Source organism: Phalacrocorax carbo, chromosome 4 (assembly GCF_963921805.1).
Source record: "Phalacrocorax carbo chromosome 4, bPhaCar2.1, whole genome shotgun sequence".
Lineage (NCBI taxonomy): Eukaryota > Metazoa > Chordata > Aves > Suliformes > Phalacrocoracidae > Phalacrocorax > Phalacrocorax carbo.
In genome coordinates, this window is record NC_087516.1 from 69,428,115 (window position 1) to 69,452,145 (window position 24,031).

Below are 24,031 nucleotides of genomic sequence, written 5' to 3' on the forward strand. Positions count from 1 at the left end.
GCCGGCGGGGAGGGCGATGCGGCCCTCACCCTTTCAGCTGGGGCGGGTGGTGGGGGGACACACACACAACCAGGCAGCCCCATTGAAGAGCCAAAGGCTGGCTCGCTGCTTGGAGCGTCCGCGCCTCCGGCGCCCGCTGCTCTGGTATTCCTCTGCCGCTTTTTGGCGAGCGGGTCGTGCAGCAGCGCACGCCCAGGCGCCCGCACTGCGCGCACCTACCCCTCTTCGGCAACGCTCCCATGGTACGGCCCAACCTCCCTAAATGGGCACGCTGTGCTGTCAGGGTAAGAAATTGCGGGATTGGGTCGGAAGCGCGCGGGCGCTGCTGGACCGCGGGGAGACCACGCCCGCGGGCGCGTGCCCGTGCCCCGGGGGCGGCGCAGCACTACCCACCCTCCTCCCCCAGCCGGGGCGCCCACTGGGAACGGGGCGCCGGCGGGGAGTGGGGGTGAGAGAACACGCCTGAGGAACCGGGAGATGGGGCGGCTACAGCTGCTGCTCCCGGCACCGGCGCCCCGCCGTTTGCCGCGTCCCAGGGGTGGTGGTGGTGGGGTTTGTGTTTTTTTTCTGTGGAGAAACAAAAGATAGGGGCTCACAGAGTTTTCAAAATTGTCAACAAAAATGTAGAACCCAGACGTAAAAATGCATCCCACCTGGCCAGAACCCAGAGGTAGCAAATGGAAAACTGGGTATACTGCTGAACTTGCAGGTGCCCGTACTTGAAATTGCTGGCTAAGACACAAAAAAAAAAAAAAAAAAAAAAGAAAATTCTTATGCAATTTCTTCTGGACTCCAGTCCTGACCACGGTTTGTAGACTCACTCAGAAAGCAGCAATACCTGTCCTTTGCTCTGGGTGTTCCTTGGCATAATTATAAAAACAAACTACTCCCGCAACTCCTTTCAACCAGTAATTAACCAAGCATTCAGCAGGCAAACACATTGATCCAAGATCCCTTCAGCTTTTCTCAGGAGACTATGTATAGCTAAGATTTCTACCCACATTTGCAACAACATTACAGAACTCCTACTTTTCTGTTTTAAAGCACAACTTGTGTCGAAGTACTCAGCAGATACCAGGAGAAGAGTTTATACCCCATTTGTGGCAAATAAATTATAATTTTAAAAGGCCATTTATATAAAGCTTCTACAAGCCTATAATTTTACGTACATAGTCTAAGAATATAAAAACAATTAGAAAATGTTTGGGGTTGTCCCATTCCTTGTCTTTACCTAAATAGGAAAGACTGTAAATAGAAAACTGCAAAAGAACAAGTGGCTCTGACTGAAAGCAGATACCATTGTTATATCAGATAATCACGGACTCAACTGCTTATAAGTGACTGGGGATTTGAGGTGTCTCCTTGATAACGGACAATGTCTTCCATGAACTCCAAAAAAACACCCTGAAAAAACCAAAAACACACCAACAAAAACAAAAGCCACACCCAGCATTTTGTGAAATTGTTTGAAGTCCTGAAAGTGCCGGTAAAACTGCTATAATCTCTGAAGTGAAGATGACAATTTCACAGCAATTAACAAATAAGAAAACCCATGAGGTCTGGAAAAAATAATAAAAGAACAAGTTATCCAAGCAGCAGACAGCCATCACTGGAAACAGCAACTGTAACACAAAACCCCTGACTCCCAGCAAAGCAGATATTCCACGTACAAACGCTCCCATACACATTTTTTAACTTAAAACTAAGCTTGCAGAAGTATCTATTTAGTGCAAATTTCATATGTAAATGAGATAGCACAGAAGGCAGCAAGAGCTGATTACTGCATATGTTCTGTGGCATGGAGGTAACAAGATGAACATGAAATCCTTGTACAAAAGTTTTTAACAAGGGCATTTCCAAGCAGACCACTATTGGTCTCATCAGGTTATGAACAGGGTACGGAAGATGGGTGCTGTAACATGCCCAGCATCACCCAGGTGGCCAACAGCAAAGCCTAGAAAGCATCTCGGATTGCAGTGGGGGTCTTCAAAGAGGCAAACTATCTAAGAGTATTAGAGTTCCTAAAGTTGTTAGCTAATGCTTCTTATTTTGCAGCATTTTATAAATTCAAAGCACTGTAGAAATATTAGAGCTCTGTCAAGAAGGAAGCAGAGCATCCCTCTCTTCCCTAGAAACCTAATTCAGGCTCTTGATAACTATAATAACTTGATACCGGTGACCACTTTCAGCGTGGTTTATAGTATGTAGCTTACCCCATGTTATAATTAATTTAGCCTTAAACGGAATTTCAATTAAAGTTTACAATTTATTGAATAGAGACAAGCAAGCAGCGCTGGATGCACGGGGGATCCTTCCACCTAACGTGCATACCGTCATACAATACTACAGGGTTTATATTCAGTTACTTAATTAATAACAATTAGTAAAAACACGCCTAAGTTTACACTCATTGGTCAGTGATAAGCATCCCACTTGCCGTTGGTCAGCCGTATTTAAATTAGCCACGCTTGCCATGTAGATTAGCACGCATGCTCTTTACAGGTGGGGAGGTGGGGGGGGAGCAAGCCTTTTTGGTCCTGAATTGGGTCGGTGGTCGCAATCTCCCCCTGCCGGAATTACCTTTCCCCCAGTTTTCATGCTTCAGCGCCTTCTGAGCCAAGAAGTTCCCTGTTATCACTACTGGCTGATTTGTGGCCTTCCCTTATCTTGGCACTCTCCTTTGTATCAGGATGTTTCCACTGTTGGTAACAAATCGCCAATCAACATTCCAACCATTAAGACAGTTAGCAAGTCAATTGAACGGCCCTCGGTTACACAAGCACAAACAGTTCCATATTGACAGGAATCAGATGAACACATTTTACAATCCCTCATCTTTTTTTTATGGCATTGATTCGTGTTTTTGTTTCCAATCGAGTCAATACTTGCTGAATTGGCTTCTTTTGTTGCAGTTTTCTGCATTCCTTGTATAACCGAGTGTATTAGTCTAGTAAAACAGGGTATTAAACATGGAATTATTAACAGTCCTCCACATATCCCCAATACAGACCGTCCATAAAGTTCCCCCCTAATTCTCCTAGATTGATTCCATTCCAAGTTTGAACTGGGACGTATGCGATTTTCTTAATTTCTTTTCACCTTGGTTTGTTCCACCACAAACATAACAATTGGTTACATTCAATGCACAAACATAACAATTGGTTACAAATAGATTTTTAGCAACTGTGGGAATTTCATATTTTACTCCTGTTTCTATTTCATGAACAGTCTATGCTGCCAATTAGTCTTCCTGCTTCCGAATTTGTGAGTTCTTTTGGATCATAGCATACGGTCCTGTCACCTTCTCTGCATAAAGCATAATGCAGCTTCCTATTTCCTGGCCTTTACAGTCATATTACACATTGACTGCAGTTGTTTGTCATAGCCAGGGTTAAGGAACTCACCCCAAGTAGGACTAGAAGAGGTCCGGTAAGGGCCATAGTGATTGGCAGTTGCGGCCCAAACGGGTTGCAGCCCTTGGCAGACCTTTTCAAACCATAGCACCGGTTCCCTATCCGGTCTTGCCCTCTTCCTTAATCTTAAGGGGTGTCCTTTCCTGAGTATTTAAGGATTGGCTTTTTCCAATTTGTATGCTATGTCTCAGAAAAATCCAGTGTATACCATGGATAGCCTATTGCTATTCCCAGGAACCAATATTTCCTTGTTATTGACAAATTGTCTTCCCTAATGGGTATTCATTTAGGAGCTTCTCAGTTTACAAATTCTACAGGAGTAGTCACAATAAAATTCCCACAGCAACTTAGCTTATGTTCTTTGATGATGGCCTCTTCAGGTTTACCACCATCTGTGCTGTAGCCCGTGCTACAGGGTAAGCCTCTACCCATTGTGTCAAATGATCTACTATTACCAATAAATATTTTATTCTCCCTACTTTAGGCAGTTCAGTAAAATCTATTTGTACTTTCTAGAAAGGTCTGTAAGCTGGTTTTCTCCCTCCTATTGCCACTTGTCGAAACACTTTCTTATTTACCTTTTGACAAGTTAAGCATCCTCATGTAATCTGCCTGCTATTTCAAAAATCCGAATACAGCCAAATTGTTTAAGGAAATGATCACTTAACGCCTTTGTACCCCAATGTGTTTGTGCATGCAAACGTTCCAATATTTGTCTGGCATAGGCTTTCGGCAGCATTTCTCTCGGGTCGGGCAATATCCATTTTCCTTGTTCTAACTTAGCCCCTATTTTTTCCAATTTTATCTTTTCTTCAGGGGCAAACTTCTTCTCTTTCTCCTCCTGTGTTTTTTTGCTGATGTCCTCCTGTGTTTGTACTACATTAATTTTAGCGACCTGAGTCCTCAGGGCTGCTTCCTGGGCCTCTTTATCTGCTAAATTATTCCCTCGAGTTTGGTAATCTAATCCCTTTTGGTGTCCTCTCACATGTACCACTGCTATTTCCTTTGGTTCTCTTAATGCTTTTAAAATATTTACTATTAATTCTTGATGTATTAGATTTCTCCCTTGAGTATTAATTAAACCTCTTTCTTCCCAAATTTTCCCAAAAGTATGGACCACCCCATATGCGTATTTAGAATCCGTAAATATGGTCCTGCTTTTGCCTTTTAATAATTCCAGGGCCCTACAGAGGGCATACAGCTCACAAGCTTGAGCTGACCATGATGGACTCAGAGGTCCTGACTCCACAAGTTCTAGGTCCTCATTAATTATTGCATATCCTGATTTTCTTTTCCCTTCCACCACTCGGGAGGAACCATCTATAAACTGCACCTTCCCATCTTCCAACTCAGTATCCCTTAAATCTGGCCTCACCTTAGTCTGGGCCTCAATTACCTCTAAACAATTATGTTGTAATTCCTCCTCTGATGGCTCTCCAAACAAAAATTGAGCTGGATTCTGGGCAGAAGTCACCCTCAATTCTAAGTCAGGGGAGTCTACTAGTATTGCTTCATACTTTAGGATCCGGCTCTCTGTTAACCATTTTTCTGCCTTCTGCTGTAAAACATTTCTGACATTGTGCGGGGTATACACCTTTAAAGGAGCACTAAAAGTAATTTTTCGAACTTCCTCTATTAATAAGGCTGTAGCAACCAGAGCTTGGAGGCAAGCAGGCCATCCTCTGCTTACTGGATCAAGTAACTTAGAGCAATACCCCACAGGTTTTTTGATTCCTGCCCAGTCTTGAGTAAGAACTCCATATGCTGTCTGGTTTGATGTATTTACAGAAAGATAGAAAGGTTTTTCTAAATCTGGGAGGCTCAATACAGGTGCTTGTATTAATGCCTTTTTTATTTCCTCGAATCTCTGGTCATCTTCTATGAACCACTTGAGTTGGTTATTAGTTAATTTCTCATATAGGAATTTTACCTTTTCACTATAATTTTCAAGCCACGGTCTACAGTATCCTAATAATCCCAATATTTGTCGAATTTCCTTTTTAGTTTGTGGGGGTCTCAAGGATAGAATCCCAGATATCCTATCAGGATCTAGCGTCTTCCTTCCTTTACTCAGCCAATGTCCTCAGTATTTTACTTCCTGTTCTACAAACTGTAGCTTTGATCGGGACACCTTCAATCCCTTCTCCCCCAGAAAATTTTACAATTTAATGGTGGCCTCTCGGGTCCCCTCTTCAGTTTCTCCTGCTACTAATAAATCATCCACATATTGTAATAATTTTACCTCCTTGGGTAATGTAAAATCTTGTAAGATTTTCTCTAAAGTTTGTCCAAATAGATTTGGTGACTCTGTAAACCCCTGTGGTAGTACAGTCCATCTTAATTGTTGTTTTCGTCCTGTTTCAGGGTCCTCCCACTCAAAGGCAAAATAATCTCTGGATTCCTCATCCAGAGGACAGGCCCAAAAAGCATCCTTCAAATCCATTATACTATACCAAGTCCATCTAGGAGAAATATGACTCAGTAAAGTGTAAGGATTTGCCACCACAGGGAACTTGGCGATCGTTCGCTGATTTACAGCTCTTAAATCCTGTACCATCCTGTATGACCCATCCGGTTTCTTTATAGGGAGGATGGGTGTATTATGGGGTGACATACATGGTTCCAAAGTTCCTTTTTCCAGAGGTCTATCAACTACAGGTTTTAATCCTTTTCGGCCCTCCCTGGGTATAGGATATTGCTTGATTCTAATTGGGCGATAAGGATCTATTATTTGAACACTTATGGGGTCCATTTCTATCTTTCCAATTTCCCCTTCTTTATACCACACTGAGGGGTTAATAGCTTCTTTGTCTTTTTGTGTTAAAGTGTATAATTTAATCTGCAATTTATCCCCTTTACTCTGAATGCCCAAATTTAACTTCAAAATCAAATCCCTTCCTAATAAATTGTACTCCGCTTCAGGGAGCAAAAGTAAATCATTAAGGTAAATTTTCTTTTCTGTCTCTATTTCTACGTCTTTCAAAATAGGTACTTTAAAAGGTTCTCCTTTTGCCCCAACTACAGACATATAGCTCTTCCCTTCTATTCCTTTTGGAAGTTTTTGAATGGTGGATTTCTCGGCTCCTGTATCTACTAAAAATAAAACTTCCTCTTTATGGGGACCAATTAATAATTTTATCAAGGGCTCTGTTGATGTTGAAGTCCCCAGAAGATATAGCCCCTGACACCCCTATTCTTCTTTAAACATTCTCTCATCTTGTTCCCGTTTACGGCAGTTCCTAGGAATTGATCTAGTTTTTCAGCTACTCCGAGGGGATCATCTAATAGGGTCCCCGTTTCTTTCTTAAAGCTTCTTACATCTGTGGTATTTAATGGGACTGCCACAAACCCGATGTCTCCCTGATTGCCTCTGAGGGGTACCTCTCGTAAGGGATATAGAGAAGCCCCCTCAGATATGGCAGTCCTACTTCTCGTACATGCAGCCGGTGGTTGATCTAATTCTGGTGCTGTTGGTGGGGGACGCAGGGATAACGGTGGGACTGGTGGAGGTACTACGGCCACTGGAGGGGAAGCTGCTACCAGAGGTGGATTATTAGGATATGGGGGCGGCAGGTTATCCAGTGGCTCCCATTTATTATCTTCTTCCCTTTCTTTTTCATTTTTATCTCCTTCTTCCTCAAAGTTTTAATCTCTTTTCTTTAATGTAAGTATTTGAGGCTGGAAAAGGACGTGAAGTCCTGATCCATAATCCCGCATAATCACTTTCCTCCTGACTAAAAGGTTCCTTTGAATTAACATATATATTCAAGGCCTGGCAAATCCAGTCTTCAAAAGATCCAAAAACAGGCCAAAAGACAAGTGGTCTTAAAGGTTCCTTCGGCCATTCAACCATCTTTCTGATGGTATGTCTGGTAGTTTGCTCCCTTTCTTCTGGTCCTGGGTCCTCGATTCTGTCTGACCCATCTAGGAATTTTACTGTGGCAATTCCTACAGCCCTTGGTTACCGGTAAGAGTGTCTTGCAGGGGGTTTAGGACCTATCACCCTCCCACGAATCCTATAGGAATCACTTCGGTCCTTCACCGGCCAAGTCCCTCGCGGGAGATTGGAACCGCAGTTAGAAGACCTCCACAATCACTTCGGAACTAGGTTCCGTCTCAGTCACACTCTTACACACACAGGCAACCGAATCCCACCCAACCAAATGGTATACAGCCTAAATACTTACAACTCTGTCGTCTTCGTTTGGATCTTCGCGCGCAGAATTATGGGCAAAACAAACTGCTGCAGCCGGCAAGGGAGCTTTTAAAAATTAAATTCTATGCTTGTCCCTATTTGGGTTCAGGATGGCGTTAGCCCTGACCCAACCTGACCAGGAGCCACCAAATGGTGGGGCGCCACTCCTAGATCAAGTCAGAATTCAGGAACCAAGACCATCCCGGACGAGCCCCCAGTTGTTATAATTAATTTAGCCTTAAACGGAATTTCAATTAAAGTTTACAATTTATTGAATAGAGACAAGCAAGCAGCGCTGGATGCACGGGGGATCCTTCCACCTAACGTGCATACCGTCATACAATACTACAGGGTTTATATTCAGTTACTTAATTAATAACAATTAGTAAAAACACGCCTAAGTTTACACTCATTGGTCAGTGATAAGCATCCCACTTGCCGTTGGTCAGCCGTATTTAAATTAGCCACGCTTGCCATGTAGATTAGCACGCATGCTCTTTACAGGTGGGGAGGTGGGGGGGGAGCAAGCCTTTTTGGTCCTGAATTGGGTCGGTGGTCGCAATCTCCCCCTGCCGGAATTACCTTTCCCCCAGTTTTCATGCTTCAGCGCCTTCTGAGCCAAGAAGTTCCCTGTTATCACTACTGGCTGATTTGTGGCCTTCCCTTATCTTGGCACTCTCCTTTGTATCAGGATGTTTCCACTGTTGGTAACAAATCGCCAATCAACATTCCAACCATTAAGACAGTTAGCAAGTCAATTGAACGGCCCTCGGTTACACAAGCACAAACAGTTCCATATTGACAGGAATCAGATGAACACATTTTACACCCCACATGGTAAAAATTATAGTCTTGACTTTTTTTTCTCCTTGGCTGTATTTGAAGAATGGTTCCAATCATCTCAGCTCCAGGTCTGGAGTTCGCCATTCTCTGTATCGTATGAATTAACTTTTCTGCGAGGTACTACAGGAAAAACAAGCTAGAAAAGTCTTGTCTACATCCTCTTACTGTTGCCTTCAACTGTATCATAACCTAGACGGGACTTTTTGCTTCTTTTAAGTCTTTTTATTTTGTTGAAGCTGAACTCATTGATTTTCTAATCACCTCCAGATAAGACACAACCCCAAGGAAACACACCCTACCCTCAAGCCCCTTTTCTGCCAAGAAAGGACCAAATGAGCACAGACAGCAATAGCAAGGCAGGAATGCTATGCAAATACATGATGTGCAAGCCTTTGTCACAAATGGGCGATTTAGATTCCTTAAAGAACCACTGTCACGAGTATTAGCAAAAGTAGTTTTGATATGATGTTGTAAAAGTGTGACTTAACAAAGTTCGATGGCAAGCCTCACTCTATTGCTGTACGACACAATCACATGAACAATGATTCAAAACTACCAAGTGTTGCATTATTAGTAGGAGTCTGAGGAGTGGCTTGGGGGACACCCTCCCGTTGAGTCACAAGGTTCAGAGCAGACCCCCTTGCTTTCTAAACTCCTTCTCTGAGAGGAGTCTAGGTGTGGCTAGGTCCAGTCTTAGTGTCAGACTTGGTCAACGTTTTTTTTTCTAAGGATTGTAGATGCAACCACTCATCAGGGTATTTGTTGTTAGTAACTAATTTGTTATATGCCCAGTTTAACATTATAAGTCTGGTCATGTTCAATGAGAACTATCGTGGCTAATCAATAGTACAATTTGTTAAAGCAACAGATACACAGGTTGTTTGGATTACCTGTGATAATATTTGCTGGTTACAAGGCACACAGAAATACCAAGGATATGAGTAACACTGCTTGGCTACAAGTGCATTAAAAAAAAAATATATATATGAGTTTAATATATAGTTTAAGAGAAAGAGGTTGTTTGGGAATATCTAATGCATTTTGGCTAATGTATTAGATATTTAAAGTGACTCTATATAGAGGTTTCTAAGTTTTTCCCAGGGAAACACTTGGTATAACCAAGTGTCCAGTGGGGGGGAAGAGAGCCTCAGCCCATCACTGGTCCCAGAAGTCAGAGTGGTATGCAATGGTATCTTCCCTAACAGCCTCTTTCTCTTAAACTATTTTATACTATTTTTTACCTTTCAGGTGGAGCTTGAGTGACTCTAGTCATACATACCTTTATTATGATTGGTGTAAAATCTCCTCGCTTTGCTTTTAAACGTGTAGACTAGAGAAATTCAAAGCACATGCCCAGTGAGAGGTGGTCGCACCTTAGAGGTGGGTAGCTTTTGGGATGGAGGTGTGTTTTGGTATTATAATGATATCATAATGAGCAAAGTTCACCAAAAGGACAGCATTTTGTCAAAAGCATGACAGACTGTTGGTCCAGGATGGCAAATCTGCAGCGTACCAGCTCCATGGTACCTCAAGTTCCCATTTATCACAGAGCCTGGCTGTGATGTCTCCACACCACTCTACCCTCCGGACAACTCCTCTTACGAGTCAGTACACCAAGTTCTCCTGGCATTACTGATATCTAAGGTTACAGGCCTAGGGAACTTCCATGGAACAGATTCCTCACATATCAGCTGCACTTCACCCTGAAAGCTTCTTCAATGCTGTACGTTTTCTAAAAATATAAGTTCAATTTCTAAGTCACCTCCAGCAATTATTCCACACCAAGGCACAAATCAAAGTTACCATACTACAAAGTTATGCACAGTATCAGTTGCTTACTGAAGATCTGCCATTGTTAAAATGCTCTCTGTCTCAAGGAGCAATCTTGAAAGGCTCAAGGGGAGATCATCACCATGCAGCCAATGCTGCCTAGCAGGATTGCTGCCTCAGTAAAGGCTCACTTAGGCTGTCATATTTATGGAATAAAGTAGTTGGCTTGTAGTCAAATTACATGCAATGGGAAATGTATGCACATGTGGTGGCTCGACGCCAGATGCCCACCAAAGCTGCTCTATCACTCCCCTCCTCAGCTGGGCAGAGGAGAGAAAATATAACAAAAGACTCATGGGTCAAGATAAGTACAGGGTGAGATCATTCACCAACTACCCTCATGGGCAAAACAGACTCAGCTTGGGGAAATTAGCTTCATTTATTAACAATCAAATCAGACTAGGGTAATAAAAAATACAAACAAGTCTTAAAACACCTTCCCACCACCACTCCCCCCTTCTCAGGCTTAACTTCACTCCTTATTTTCTCTACCTCCTCCCCCCACCAGAGACGGATGAGGATGGGGAATGGGGGTTGTGGTCAGTTCATCACATGTTGTCTCTGCCACTCTTTCCTCCTCAGGGGAGGACTCCTCACACTCTTCCCCTGCTCCAGCATGGGGTCCCTTCCACAGTGGAAAGTCCTCCATTAACTTCTCCAATGTGGGTCCTTCCCAAACTGCTCCAGCGTGCGTCCCTTCCATGGGGTGCAGTCCTTCAGGAACAGACTGCTCCAGCATGGGTCCCCTGTGGGGTCACAGGTTCTGCCAGCAAACCTGCTCCGGCATGGGCTCCTCTCTCCATGGGGCCACAGGTCCTGCCAGGAGCCTGGTCCAGCATGGGCTTTCCATGAGGACACAGCTTCCTTTGGGCATAGACCTGCTCCAGCATGGGGTCCTCCAGGGGCTGCAGGTGGATACCTGCTCCACTGTTAATGTCCATGGGCTGCAGGGGGAGAGCCTGCCTCACCATGGCCTTCACCACAGGCTACAGGGGAATCTCTGCTCTGGTGCCTGGAGGACCTCCTCCTCCTCCTCCTTCACTGACCTTGGTGTCTGCAGGGTTGTTCCTCTCACATATTCTCACTCCTCTCTCTGGCTGCAACGTACAGGGGTTTTTAGTTCCCTCCTCTTAAATACGTTACGCCAGAGGCACTACCACCGTTGCTGATGGGCTCGGCCTTGGCCAGTGGTAGGTCAATCTTGGAGGCAGCTGGCACTGGTTCTATCAGACACAGGGGAAGACTCCAGCAGCTTCTCACAGAAGCCACCCCTGTAGCCCCCGGTACCAAAACCTTGCCACGCAAATCCAATACAGCATGAGACTCCTTGTACCCACAACTTTCTTTGTTCCTTGATAAATAAGTCTTGGAAAAGCCACCCGCTACTATTCATGTGTCAATCGCATGATTGCTATTCCAAGCTAATATGCTTTGATGCTCACTGTGTCACTCTGCTCCTTTGTGGGTTTTTACAGAACAGATTGAAACTAGAGGAGTTCACGGCCCATTTACGGCTTAGGGCCTTTACCTCCTTTGAAGCCTGTTCTGAACTACTGCTAGTTTGGTTAAGAGGTTGAGTGCATCCATCACAAGGATACTGTTATTTTTGCAAAGGCAAGCACTCAAAAATGAAGAAATGTTAAATATCACTGATGCCCAGGCAATGATGATACAGTCATCCGTCACACTCCACCCCATGACTACAGTCAAGCTACTTTATCGCCTCTATGTCATAAATATAAGGAGTATTGCAGATCAGTGGTAAGGGTACAATTATTTGATAAGTTGTTTAGTTTAAGTGATGCAATAAATGCTAGTTATATACCATTTCACATACAGAATCAGTTGATTGTATGCATTTTACATGCTGGATTGACATAATTTGTTTCATCTTTTGCCAAACTTTGATATACAGAATGATTGGAAGCAATAAGGTCAAAACTAACAAAACTACAATTGGATGCAGCATCAAATTAAAAATGCCAGTTGCTGTTGGTGACCACCCAAAAAGAGTTTCCACCAGTGATGTTCATCTTTCTTTACTCTTTCTAGGACACGGTGTATCCTCTCTGCATCATGATGGATGGTAGTCAGGGTTCTTTGTCCCTTGTGATGAATTTGTTTTAGCAATTGACTCAGGTCATCATGTTGCCACAGTTTTCTTGCCAATGTGAGATTCATTCCAATAAGGGTAAGCAATAAATCTTGATACAATGTATAATTAGATTGTAGCAAGTGGCTGGTTGTGACAGGAGCTGAATTAAAGTCACACCCCATAATTTTGATAAAATTACAAATATAGATATTGAGTTATTATATGATTCTACAGCAGTGATGCCTATAAATACAGAATCATAAAAGGTTGTCATACAAATACATCTATTTCCAACATATAACAAATACAGTCTCAGGGGTTTCATCAGGATATATTTCAAAATGATGAACATTTTGTTCAGTTACAAGACAAATGTCTTGGGCCTTAATGGTATTACATTCACAAACAAATTGTTGTTCATGTACGACGCATGCATCAACATTTCCTCCTATTTTGTTGGGTCCATACACTATGGTCTGGACAGAGGACAGTTCCATGGTGATTTAATGTCGGTGCAGTGATTTGGCATGTGGTGTATAGCAAAGCACTCTGCATTCTCAAAACAAAAGCTGTGGCTTTACTGTAAGTGAAATTATCTATGTACCACCAAGATTGGAAATTCTTTTCAAACTGAGTCGCATTATCCCACATTACCTTCCGAATGTTGGTGGGCAAGGTGCCCTCATCACCTTCCCTTATAACTGCTGTTACTGTAGATTGCACCCACAGCTGAGAAATACCTATAGTGCAGAATGTACTATAGTTACCATACTGATGAGCACAAATAAAGGAAGTGAGGGTCTCCACCCCATGCATCAGGTTTGTTGGCATATAAGCCAAATACGGCCCATGCTGACGATAACTACTCCTGTAAGAAGGATAAACAATCCTCTCACGGTTGACCCAATCTCCAGGGGAAGTGTGCTGGTATCATTCCTGGTACTGTTCCTGGAAAGGGAAAACAATACAAGTCTCGGCAGTGTTTTTCCAGATGGGTTACCCCTTAGTAGCTCAACTTGTTTAACTGCTTGGACTAAAGACAAGAGTCCCTTTTCCCACTCAGAACATCTCTGTTCTGTCTCTTTAAATGCAGTAGAGTTAAACATTAAAGACCTTTTTGGCCCACTTGACCCCATCTGGAATAAGCTGCAACAAGTACCATGTTCTGCAAAGCCCCATTCTACCGTAATAGGGTCATGGGGGTGTACTGACCCCAGTGACTGAGAAGTCTTTAATTCCTATATTACAGTTTTGACTGCCTCTTCACATTCTGGTTCCATTTCCACAGTTTTACCTTTCATAAAAGTTAGTACAGTAGACAAGCAATAATAGAAAATCCATATATATATTTCTTCCGGTACCCTAAAGTACCCATAAGCTGTTATAATTCTTTCCTAGACTGGGGCATCTGCTATTTTACTTAGGGTGCCTGGTCCAATTGCTGCACTACCTGCAATCCACCAAGTACCTGGTATGTTTCAGGTGGAACAACTTCTGCTTTATATAGTAAATCAAGGTACACTGCTGCTGCCACTTCTGCTTTTCAGGGGAGGTCCCTCCCATTAGAATATCATCGTTATATTGGTACATTTTCACATCTTGACAGAGGAAGATTGTCTGTAAATGTTCAGCAAGTGCAGCATGAGCAATCATGGGTGAATATTTATACCCCTGTGGGAGTGTGTTAAAGGTGTATCGTATACCTTTCCAAGTAAAAGGAAATTCCTCTTTATTCTCCTCCTACAAGGGGACCATAAAGAACATATCTTTTACATTTAACACTGCCATCCACAGATGTGCATCTGCTTGTAGTGTGGCTGCTACAGTTGCAACTTTAGCTACTGCAGGTGTTAGCAGAGCTATGTTGGTGTTTAGGCATCAATAATCATCAGATGCTATCTTCTATCCAGCTTTCAGACTGGCCAGATGGGTGAAATATATGGGGAGTAGGTTCTAGAAATATTGTGCTGTTTTTCTAAGTCTGCTATTACATCAGAAATTCCATTTTGTTCCGCAGCAGAAATCAGATACTGCAGTACATTGGTTATTTTTGAATTGGGGAGTGCAGGAGCTGCACAAAGTACACGAGCTGTAGCCCCCCAATTTCTTCTGGGGTTGGTACTTGTACCAAAGAACCACACACTGCCATCTAGCAAGTGTCAGTTTTGTCTGGTCAAAGCATTGAAACACAAAATATTTTCATTGTGCTTTTTAACTGAAAAGTAAGCAGGCAACATGCACTTCCTAAGAGAAGCCATAAATTAACTTTCAGTTTGGCAAATTACACTTGCTGCATTTACTCCATTGACTTCAACTGTCACCCAGGTTGCACACCCAGCTTCTTTGCATCCTGTTGTGTTAGTGTTGAAATTTGTGCTCCCATACCTATTATAAGTTTCACCAGTTATCATTGAGGGGCCAACTAGAACTAGAATGTATTCTGCTTTAATGATAGGTCTAACCTCATATTCAGAGGAATCTGAGGGGAACAAGGGAGAGCAGCTTAAGCAGGAGGCTTTCAGCACTTTACAACGGGGGATGGGACGGGACATGGGACACTGACAACAACGACAAAAAAAAACCTGAAAAACCACAACAAAACCCCAAACACTACTGTGGAGGCTAACCACTGCTGCAGCTGGATTCACAAATGGCTAACTCTTCTCAGGTGAAATATCTCCCCTCTCCCCAAGCTTAAAAAAAAAGGTTTAAAATCCCAGATGAGTACCCCAGCCCTTGTAACATTGCTGGTCTCTCCTAATCAGCTGTCACATTTTGACAAGTTATTAGATAGCAATCAGGGAAGGAAGAGAGACTGAGGCTGTCACTTGGGGGCACAAGAAACTGAAGCTTCTTAAATATTTCAAAAGTTTTAATTTAAACAAATTATAAATTGACAACAGGTCTTAATAAGTTTTGGGTTGTGGGGTTTTGTTTTTTTTTTTTGTTTTTTTCCTTAGGTACCCGGGATATCCAGACATCAGTTAATCCAATTTCTACTCTCAAAGCACAACCACCTTAGATCAAGTTGTCCTGAGGCTCAAGATCCATTACAGCCTCTCTGGGTCCCTTCCCTTACTATCTAATTGTAACTTCCTGTGTTGCAAAATGCATCTGTTGCCTCCCATCCTTTCACTGTTCATGCCCGAGAGAAGCCTGCTCCTGCTTGCTCTCTACCCCCACCAGGTAGCAACAGACAAGAATAAACTCCCCTTGTCCTCCTCTTGCCCAGGAAAATAAACCCAGCGCTCTCTACCTCTCCTACACTTTGTGCACTCCAGCCCCATTGTCCTGGTAGCTGCTCTGCACTAAACTTCCTGTAGCATCTCAGTGTCTTTCCTCTACTAGTGAATGTGGTCTCCCCAGCGTCAGAGGGAAGGAATCCCCTTCCTCATCTTGCCAGCCACCCTCCTGCTAACACAGCCCAGGCAATGGTTTCCTACAAGGGCATAGTGATGACTCCTGTTCATCTTGTTTACCAGGACACTCAGCCTGCCTTACGTAGCAAAGTGGGGGATTCAGTGCAATGTTACCAAAAAGAAAATAAGAGTAACTGCACCTTTCAAAAGGTGTACTACTTTTCTTCTTAGGGTCTTAATGCTAGTATTTTAAACCATTACTTTAAAAAAATAATCCTACATCCTCTCTCAAACTCCTGTATCACTCCAAGGAACTTGATTTTGATCCCTACAAAAAGCTGCAGAAAATAACAATGCTGAGAATCTGAGAGCTTCAGAGAACAGAATATATTTAACTGCTGCTAGAAGCTTTGGTTATACTTAGTAAGAAAACACTGATAAACATGCTAACACCAGCACCAAAACCGCCTATGCAGCCAACATTTTGGAGGGGTTTTTCAAACAAAAGCAAAGATCCTATTTGCCTTCAAGAGTTATATATGTAATTATCTTCTACAATTTCAGCTGAAGAGATTAGAAAACAGGGAAAGAGGAAAGGGAGTCATTTAATTATTTAAAACTATCTACTTAAAGTAATTAAGAATTTATTTAGTCGTCTTCATGTATACCTTTGATGCAAGCAATAACAAAACTGTCCTTTTTGAAAGAAGGGATAGTGTACAAAGAAAAATTAATTGAAATCTATGCCTCTATCTCAAAGTTTCAACATCCAGTTTGTTTCTTTTTCCTATATCTAGACTGTTACAGTACTTTCAAAGATTTGTAAGCTATTGATAGGAAGAAAGCTTTACCAAGCTAGCTAATTTAAGGTTCCTCCAAGATGCAATTCTGCTGTTTAAGCAAAGAAACAAAAATGCACTGCTATACTAAGTTGAACACTGTGCACATCCAGTGCTGCAAATGCAGAATACCAACACGGGGAATGAAACTTTTGGCTACCCCACAGATCCCACCTCTTGCTAAGACCTGTGGAATCCACACCTCCCTGAGAACCTGCTAATTGGAGTTTTCCACAGCTACTCAACCACACGGGCTGTAACTATTTTCTGTATGTTACAAGAGATTTGGCACTTGAATCAAAGCTGCTACAAAATATTGCAAATATAGCAAAATATTCCCATTGTATACATGGGTAAGTGTATGCACAAAGCAGGCAATCAAATTACTTCATGTCTGTCGTGCTGAAATCCTGTAACAGAGATGACATTCAGCATTTTTCTCTCCAATACCTACACTCCAACTAACTCCACGCCACCTCCCCAGGCGAAGAGAATGCTAAGTACTCTAGGCTTCCAAAGCACTTAGGTAAATATCAAGACCTTGACCACATGTCAAATCTGCTTGACTAGAAATTAATTTGGACCAGAGTCCACAGTCCAGACATTTCCAGATGTGTAATGTCTGAAAAAATAATTAAATAAGAAGGTCCACTTTCTTTCCATAAGATCAGCGTCAAACTTCCTGAAGACATGCCTGGATGCTTCAGTCCAGTATGAAGAATCTAACAAAGCAGTATGGAATATTTTCAACCCTTTGCCTGCTCTTAACCAGGCTGGAACCTGCTTTCTAGTCAAGATAATTTTAGAAATTATATACTTCTAAATTTCTTCCTTGTCTTCAGTATTAAGGAAAGCTTTTATCTGTACAGGCTGCACAGATACACTGCTTAGGAAATTTTAAGGAAGGTGATTTGTCGTCTTCTGGCTGGTAACAGTCTCCATTGTTAGAAGCAGACAAACATACACCATCTAATATCATGCCATTTAGAAATTTATGCAGTGAAATACAGTAAGCCAACTTTATATACAACTACACACACACTTGATGTATTCAGCAGTCTTGCATTTGCTATGTGCTCTGAAGTTTAAATACACATTCTCTTAACGACTCAAAGTTTCAATACGATATTTCATTGCATACAAAATCACCTAGTCATAAGCAAAGCTAGCATTTTGAATATGATACTGAATGTAATTAAATTTTTATTTGATAGTTTTAGAATCAATAAGCAGTAAGAGATCACTGCTACCTCTTCCCTAGCATGTAAGAAGGGGAGAACACAGTGAAAACAATCAAGAAACCCCTAAAGTATGCAGATATACTTACACAACATATGTAGGTTTTACTCTGTTTTAGGAATGCTTAAATTGGGCAGAATGAGGATGTCTCTAGGTCATATAAGCACTTTCACTATAGGAAAGAATTTGCAAGGTGGAAACAAAAGTAAGAAAAGATCAGAAAACACTGCCCACTTCCCTTCCTAATGTCCTCCCATCTCTTCCGTGACTTTATGGTATTCAGTCACTTTTGACCACAAAATGCATCTTCCACCTCTTAAAGCATTATTCTGATCTATCACTGGCTTAATTTGTTATTTGTTATAGTACAGTAGTGCCTAAGATGACACCAGCTACAAGTGTAGCTCCACTTGTCTCCATATGTACTAACACATGGACATCATTTTTGTCCAGTGGCAAAAAAGGCCAAGGAAAAAGGATTAACAAACAACAGGCAGAGCTGCTTTCTGTTTTAAAACCCCTCTCCAGATGATTATATAAGATTTCTTAATACAGACATCTCAGACTGAAGATTTCCATACAGGTTGTCTCCCTAAAGATTAAATAAAATTCATCTCAGCTCTTTCAGGCAGAATAATAGATAATGGAAAAAAATATATATAGACTTGCAAAAACAGCTAGGCTTTCTCTAGGAAAAAAATGTCAAGAACAATATGCTTTGTTTGCATCAAAAGTTTCTAGCAGTCTTCTACCCCGTCCTGCCTTGAAAACCACTTGTTGAAGTGCTTCTTGATTCTGGTATTGTGAAAAGGGATTGATGTTTAACAAAGTGTTGGCTTTATGGCAAGCTTTTCTGCATTGATCCAAGGTATAAAAGGCTGTGCCAAGGCAAGTCACCTGCACTGGAAGCACAGAAGCTTTCCAAGAGAACAAGGACTGTGAGGAAATGGGGAGAAGGAGACAAACATCCATGTCATTCAACTTCTCTATCTCAGCACTCATCTCTCAAATGCCTATGAAACCCTCTGAGACAGTAGAACCCTGCTTCACACTGCCAGGTAAGGACTGCCTACCATCAATTTCTTCAAAGCACACAGAAGAGACCTCTGCTGAGGTTCTGAAGAGATTGCAAACCTGCAGGTAAATCAAACGGATGGCCAAATAAAACTGTGGCATAGAAATAGCTGCTGGCTTTATTTTTTTTTTTTTTAAACACATACCCCTTAAACAGATACACTGCGATGAAAAGGATTGCTGCAAATGGGTAATTTAGAATGCTTAAGGAATCACCAACAAAGATGTTAGCAAAAATGGTTTTAATATGATGTTGTAAAAGTGTGATTTGATAAAGTTCAATGGTAAGGTTCACTCTATTAATTACTGCATGGAAGAAACATACAAAGGAAAATTGAGTTACACTTGAGTTAGAATGATGCACAGAGAGACCGTGGACACAAAGGGGTAAGAAGGGCCCTCCCATTGAGTCACAAGTTTCAGAGTGGACCCCCTTGCTTTCTAAACTCCTGATGGAGCTTAGGTGCAGCTAGGTCCAATCAGTCTCAGACTTGGACAACAGTTTATGTCTAAGGGATTGTACATGCAAAGTTTATGTAATGTTTCATTAGCATCAATTCAGCATGCAATCAAGGTTACCAAGAAAAAAAAAAAAATCAAAGTTACCATACTACAAGGTTATGCGCTATATCAGTCGCTTACCAAAGATCTGCCGTTGGTAAAATGTCTCTCTGCCTCGAAGAGCAACCTTGAAAGGTGTCTCAGCTCAAGGGGAGATCACCGCCATGCAGCCACACTGCCTAGCAGAGAGCGCTCAAAAAAGGCTCACTTAGGCTGTCATATTTATAGAATAAAGCAGTTGGCTTGTAGTCAAATTACATGCAATGGAAAAGGTATGCAGGAGACTCCTTGTACCCACAACTTTCTTTGTTCCTTGATAAATGAGTCTTGGCAAAGCTACTTGCTATTCATGTGTCAATTGCATGATTGGTGTTCCAAGCTCACACACATCGATTCACTGTGTCACCCTGCTCCTTTGTGGGTTTTCAGGGAACAGATTGAAACTGGAGGAGTTCATGGCTGTTTACGGCTTAGGCCTTTACCTCCTTTGGAGCCCGTACCAAACTACCTCTGGTTTGGTTAAGAGGTTGAGTGCATCCGTCACAAGGATACTACTATTTTTATGAAGACAAGCACTCAAACATTAAGAAATGTTAAATATCACTGATGCCCAGGCAATGACGATACAGTCTTTCAAGACATGACCACAAACCACCTAGAAATCATTGTTAGTCCTCCGGACAAACCTATCCTGGGAGTGAAACACCTGCTTACAGAAGAAAGGGAGTTAATGTTCATAACAAGCTCTTTGGGTCTTTCTCCTGAAGCCTCTACCTCATTCCTCTCAGTCCACAGCTCAGCTGGACTTCTTGCAGCAGTAGCACCACTAGCCCGAGTGGGTCCTAGACACAAGCCTTCCCAGAGCACCGGTGCCATGAAAAGCACAGTGCTGGTCCAAGAGGCCCTGGCAATGCTGTGCTACAGGCCCTGATATATCTGGGGCTGTACCTGGCAGAAAGGCTATTTTATTGGCAGTATCCAAGCAACAAATGCAGCAGAAGTCATTACCTTCTACTCATCTCCAAGTTTCTGTGCCTCATTGCTTTTGACCTCCTGACTTCTAGGGACCCTGCTGTATTTACAGAACAGCATTTAGTGGTAAAGCTGGTAGAGAAACCAAGGGATGCGTAAAGGCAAACACCATGGGAAAGCTTGCCTTTGTCACTAAGTTGTTACTCGAACCATATTTAAACCGTCTAAATCTTGATATATGGTATTCTTTACCCCATGGTCATCTTTCTTCCCCCAGTTTGTGTCACAGAGTTTGGTTTAACAGTGAATTCAAATAAAAAGTGGATTAATATCAATTGTTAAAAAAGATTAAGAAAGTCACCATAATATCATGCTACACATATCCCTTGAAGACAGCTTATAAGTAAAATCGATAATCAAATAGTTTGAAACCTTAGCGCAAAAAAAAATATCACACAATAGGTGGGGAATATCAAGATCCTGCCAACTTCCGGAACAGAGGAAAAACAGTATCAGGAGTTGCAGCAGGAAATGACTGGGAGACTAGGACACTTACAAATCTGTAGGAGGAAAACTCATCTACACAGCATAGGTGAGCAGGCTCTTCTTTATTCAAGCACTGGGGACACGGGGGATAGCTCTGCCAAACACGTGTCCACCTTTGTATTAAAATTTACCAGTTTTTGTACACTTTTTTCTGTGAAGTCACTACTGCATAAATTGTTTAACATAAAAATGCATACTATGTTCGCTATTAAATGTAACCTTTACATTGATTGGTTTCTTTGATTAGATCACTTCATCAATATTCATATCCCAAAATAATCACTGGTCACCTCTCTAATGTATACTAATTAGAATTCTTGATATTCAAATCAAGATGGGAAGGGTAAGGGCATTTCCTAGCAGCATCACTGGTGCACAACAGACTTCTACAGCAAGTTTCCTTGGTTCCACAAGACTTAACAAGTATAATAACTAACAAATACAGTTCCTAGAGTTACAGGATTCAAATGAAACTCCCCTATCCAATTCTTCATTGCTTCATTCAGTTTCTGTTAGTTTCATAATAAACAACAGTAGCTACCTAGTGAGGCTTCTATGGTTATGAGTTTCAAAACACACAATATTCTAACATTCTATTTCTACTATAATCAAATCTGGTGATTTTTGTGACAACACTAGGACTGGACTTCCCCTAGTACTGCTTACAGTGATATAACAACATACTAATGCTGAATTGTAGGGCTTTTTTTTTTTCTCCTTTTCTAGGAAGATGTCTTGAGGGAAAGAAAAGCAAAGAACACTGAAGTGTCATGTGTGGAAAACAGCATCTCAAGTTTGCTGAAGATATAAAAGGAATTTTAAAATAAAACTGAGCATTCTGTCTGCCAAAACTTTAACAAGGAACTGAACAACAACACTGTACTACTTTCAGATTTTTTAAAACATCCCAACAATCCCACTTACGTACTGGGATTTTCCAAAGAGCCAAGACAGACAGGTACATGCTTTCTCCTAACAGAGACAAGTAATAATTCCAGAGCTGTGCCGACAGACACTTTCCATTTTTAAGGAGAAGGGAGCCGAGCATTGAACAACCCACCCAGAATAAAGCCTCAGAAATCCTATGCCACAAACATTTCACATGAAGCAAATGCCATTCTGATACTTTTTTTTTAAATTTCAGACACACAACCAATGGAACAGCCAAGAGGCCTCGTGTTCCCCACCTCTGGTTTCTGGCTCACCAGCTGCCCTAAGAACAAAATTATGCCATTTTTCTTGGAGGATTTGATGAAAACTGATAGGTTCCTGTGGAACATTGAGTCCAACAAATCAGTGTTTCCCCAAAGAAAGCTTTCTGTCAGAATATATCCTGTCAGCTGTAGACCCCTCCCTTACATCTGTTTTCAAGATTAGCAAACTGCAGCTTTTCCCCCATTTTTTTTGTTTGTTGTTGATTTTGTTGTTTGTGGGGTTGTTTTTCTTTTTTAACCATCAGGAATACAAGTTTCCCCTCTTTCAGGTCCATGTCTCTGAAAGAGGTATTACAAATGAAGGAAACTGTCTCCATTAAGTAAAACACCAACACAACAAATCAATAAAATAAGCTTTTTGTACTCTTCAGCTCATCTTTAGCTCAGAAATGCACTCCTGAGTGAAAAGGATTACAAAACTAATACTACTTAAAAACCTAACAGGAAAAGCTTCCTACAGATGCTCATAATTCAAACATATTTAAGCTATTTATGATCATTTTAATTTCAGAAGATCCACTCTTATCTACATATGCACTAAATGAGAATGGAGTCCTCCAGAGATGAAGCCTGTGATCTAAACACTGCATAGAAATGCAAATTCAACCAAAAACCAGAGGTGTGCAGGCAACCTGGATGCCATTGTTTCTTAATTTTGAATTCCTGAAAACGCCAGACTACTGACCTCGGACATCAGTGGTAAAGCACAGGATGTGGGTACATTGTGTGTATTTTATGTACACAGCACCATCTCACCTGGACATATACCTACCTGTTCCTGGATATGTTGACCAAAAGGAAGCTGAGATTTACAAGGTAAAAAAAGACTCAGAAGTTTCAAGCATAAGGCAACAACATTTTCAGGTAAGGTGCAGATGCTGATACACTGCCAAAAACAGTACCTACGACAGTGTCTGGCACTCCTACAGAAGGAAGATCAGTATCTCTTTGCCCACCACTAACAATGCATGCCACACCCCAAGAGCTGGTTCAGTACTACTCAGTTCACATACCCATGGACTTTCAAAGTAATCACATGGTATTTTATCTCCAGCCTTGTTCATCTAGTCAGCTTATTCCTCCTGAAGGATCTGAAAGTTTTCCACATCTCCACAGAGCTTAAGCCATTCATTGAGTTAGTTAATTTTTCACCTGCTATGAAATTTAGTTACTCCTGGGCCTTTTCTGTTATAATGCTATTTCAGGGTTTGGGTGGGCATGCAGTGGTATTAAAGAAATGTTTGTACATCTTTGTTTTCAAGAAGTGTTAAATAAATTAAAATTAAAAAACTGTTAACAGCAGCAAACAGTACCTAGCTTTTGTTGTGAGATTCCAACAAATCTGAATCAGGGATGGTTCAAAAGGGAATACAGCATCCCTTAACTCGGAAAAAAAATGCAATATGACATTATACTAATAAACATATGCTAATCCATTAAGTTTCCATCCAGAAGCTTACACTATAGTGAAACAATTAATCAAGCAGAGAGTACCAATGAAGGAGGAATAGATACCAAGCTGTATTAAAACCATTAGATTAGATACATGGCCAGCAAGATTTACTGAAATATATTTGCTGTAAAGTAAAACATGTATTTGTTTATACCCATAAATAGGTCAAATTCATGCCCTTACCAATCATTTCAAAACATCCCATTGCACTATACCACATCAGGATTTTTTAAACAGACACACCCCTTTACTTTCAGTCTTCAAGAGTCACCGCTGTCCTTTAATTAAAATGTGTTCTCCCAGCTCTGTTGACAAGAAATCCATCTTACCACTGCCATTTATTGCCACTGATGAGTCCTTCCCATGTGGAGGTGAAAAGGGTCAAATGGATATTGTGA

The 24,031-nt window shown here is 41.6% G+C and overlaps 1 protein-coding gene and 1 long non-coding RNA gene across 7 annotated transcripts in view; one reads left to right on the forward strand and one right to left on the reverse strand.

The window, feature by feature from the left end:
- AFF1 (ALF transcription elongation factor 1) overlaps positions 1–24,031 on the reverse strand; it is a 135,951-nt gene that overhangs the window by 104,270 nt on the left and 7,650 nt on the right. For 3 of the 4 annotated variants that reach the window (XM_064450366.1, XM_064450363.1, XM_064450362.1), the window contains exon 1: positions 30–256. The exons of the other annotated variant lie outside the window; for it this stretch is intronic. In XM_064450366.1, the coding sequence (XP_064306436.1) occupies positions 30–241 (212 nt within the window). In that variant the 5' untranslated portion in view covers positions 242–256. Of the gene's footprint in view, positions 1–29; positions 257–24,031 lie in introns of those variants that run through there. 4 annotated transcript variants of the gene reach the window in all.
- On the forward strand, positions 202–23,478 carry LOC135313162 (uncharacterized). Of its 3 annotated transcripts, none has more exons than XR_010372773.1 (4): positions 202–284; positions 12,334–12,472; positions 18,682–18,871; positions 21,693–23,478. It is a non-coding gene; the product is annotated as an uncharacterized LOC135313162 (long non-coding RNA). The 3 variants fall into 3 exon arrangements; XR_010372774.1 differs by having other exon boundaries at positions 18,809–18,953; XR_010372772.1 differs by having other exon boundaries at positions 18,809–18,871.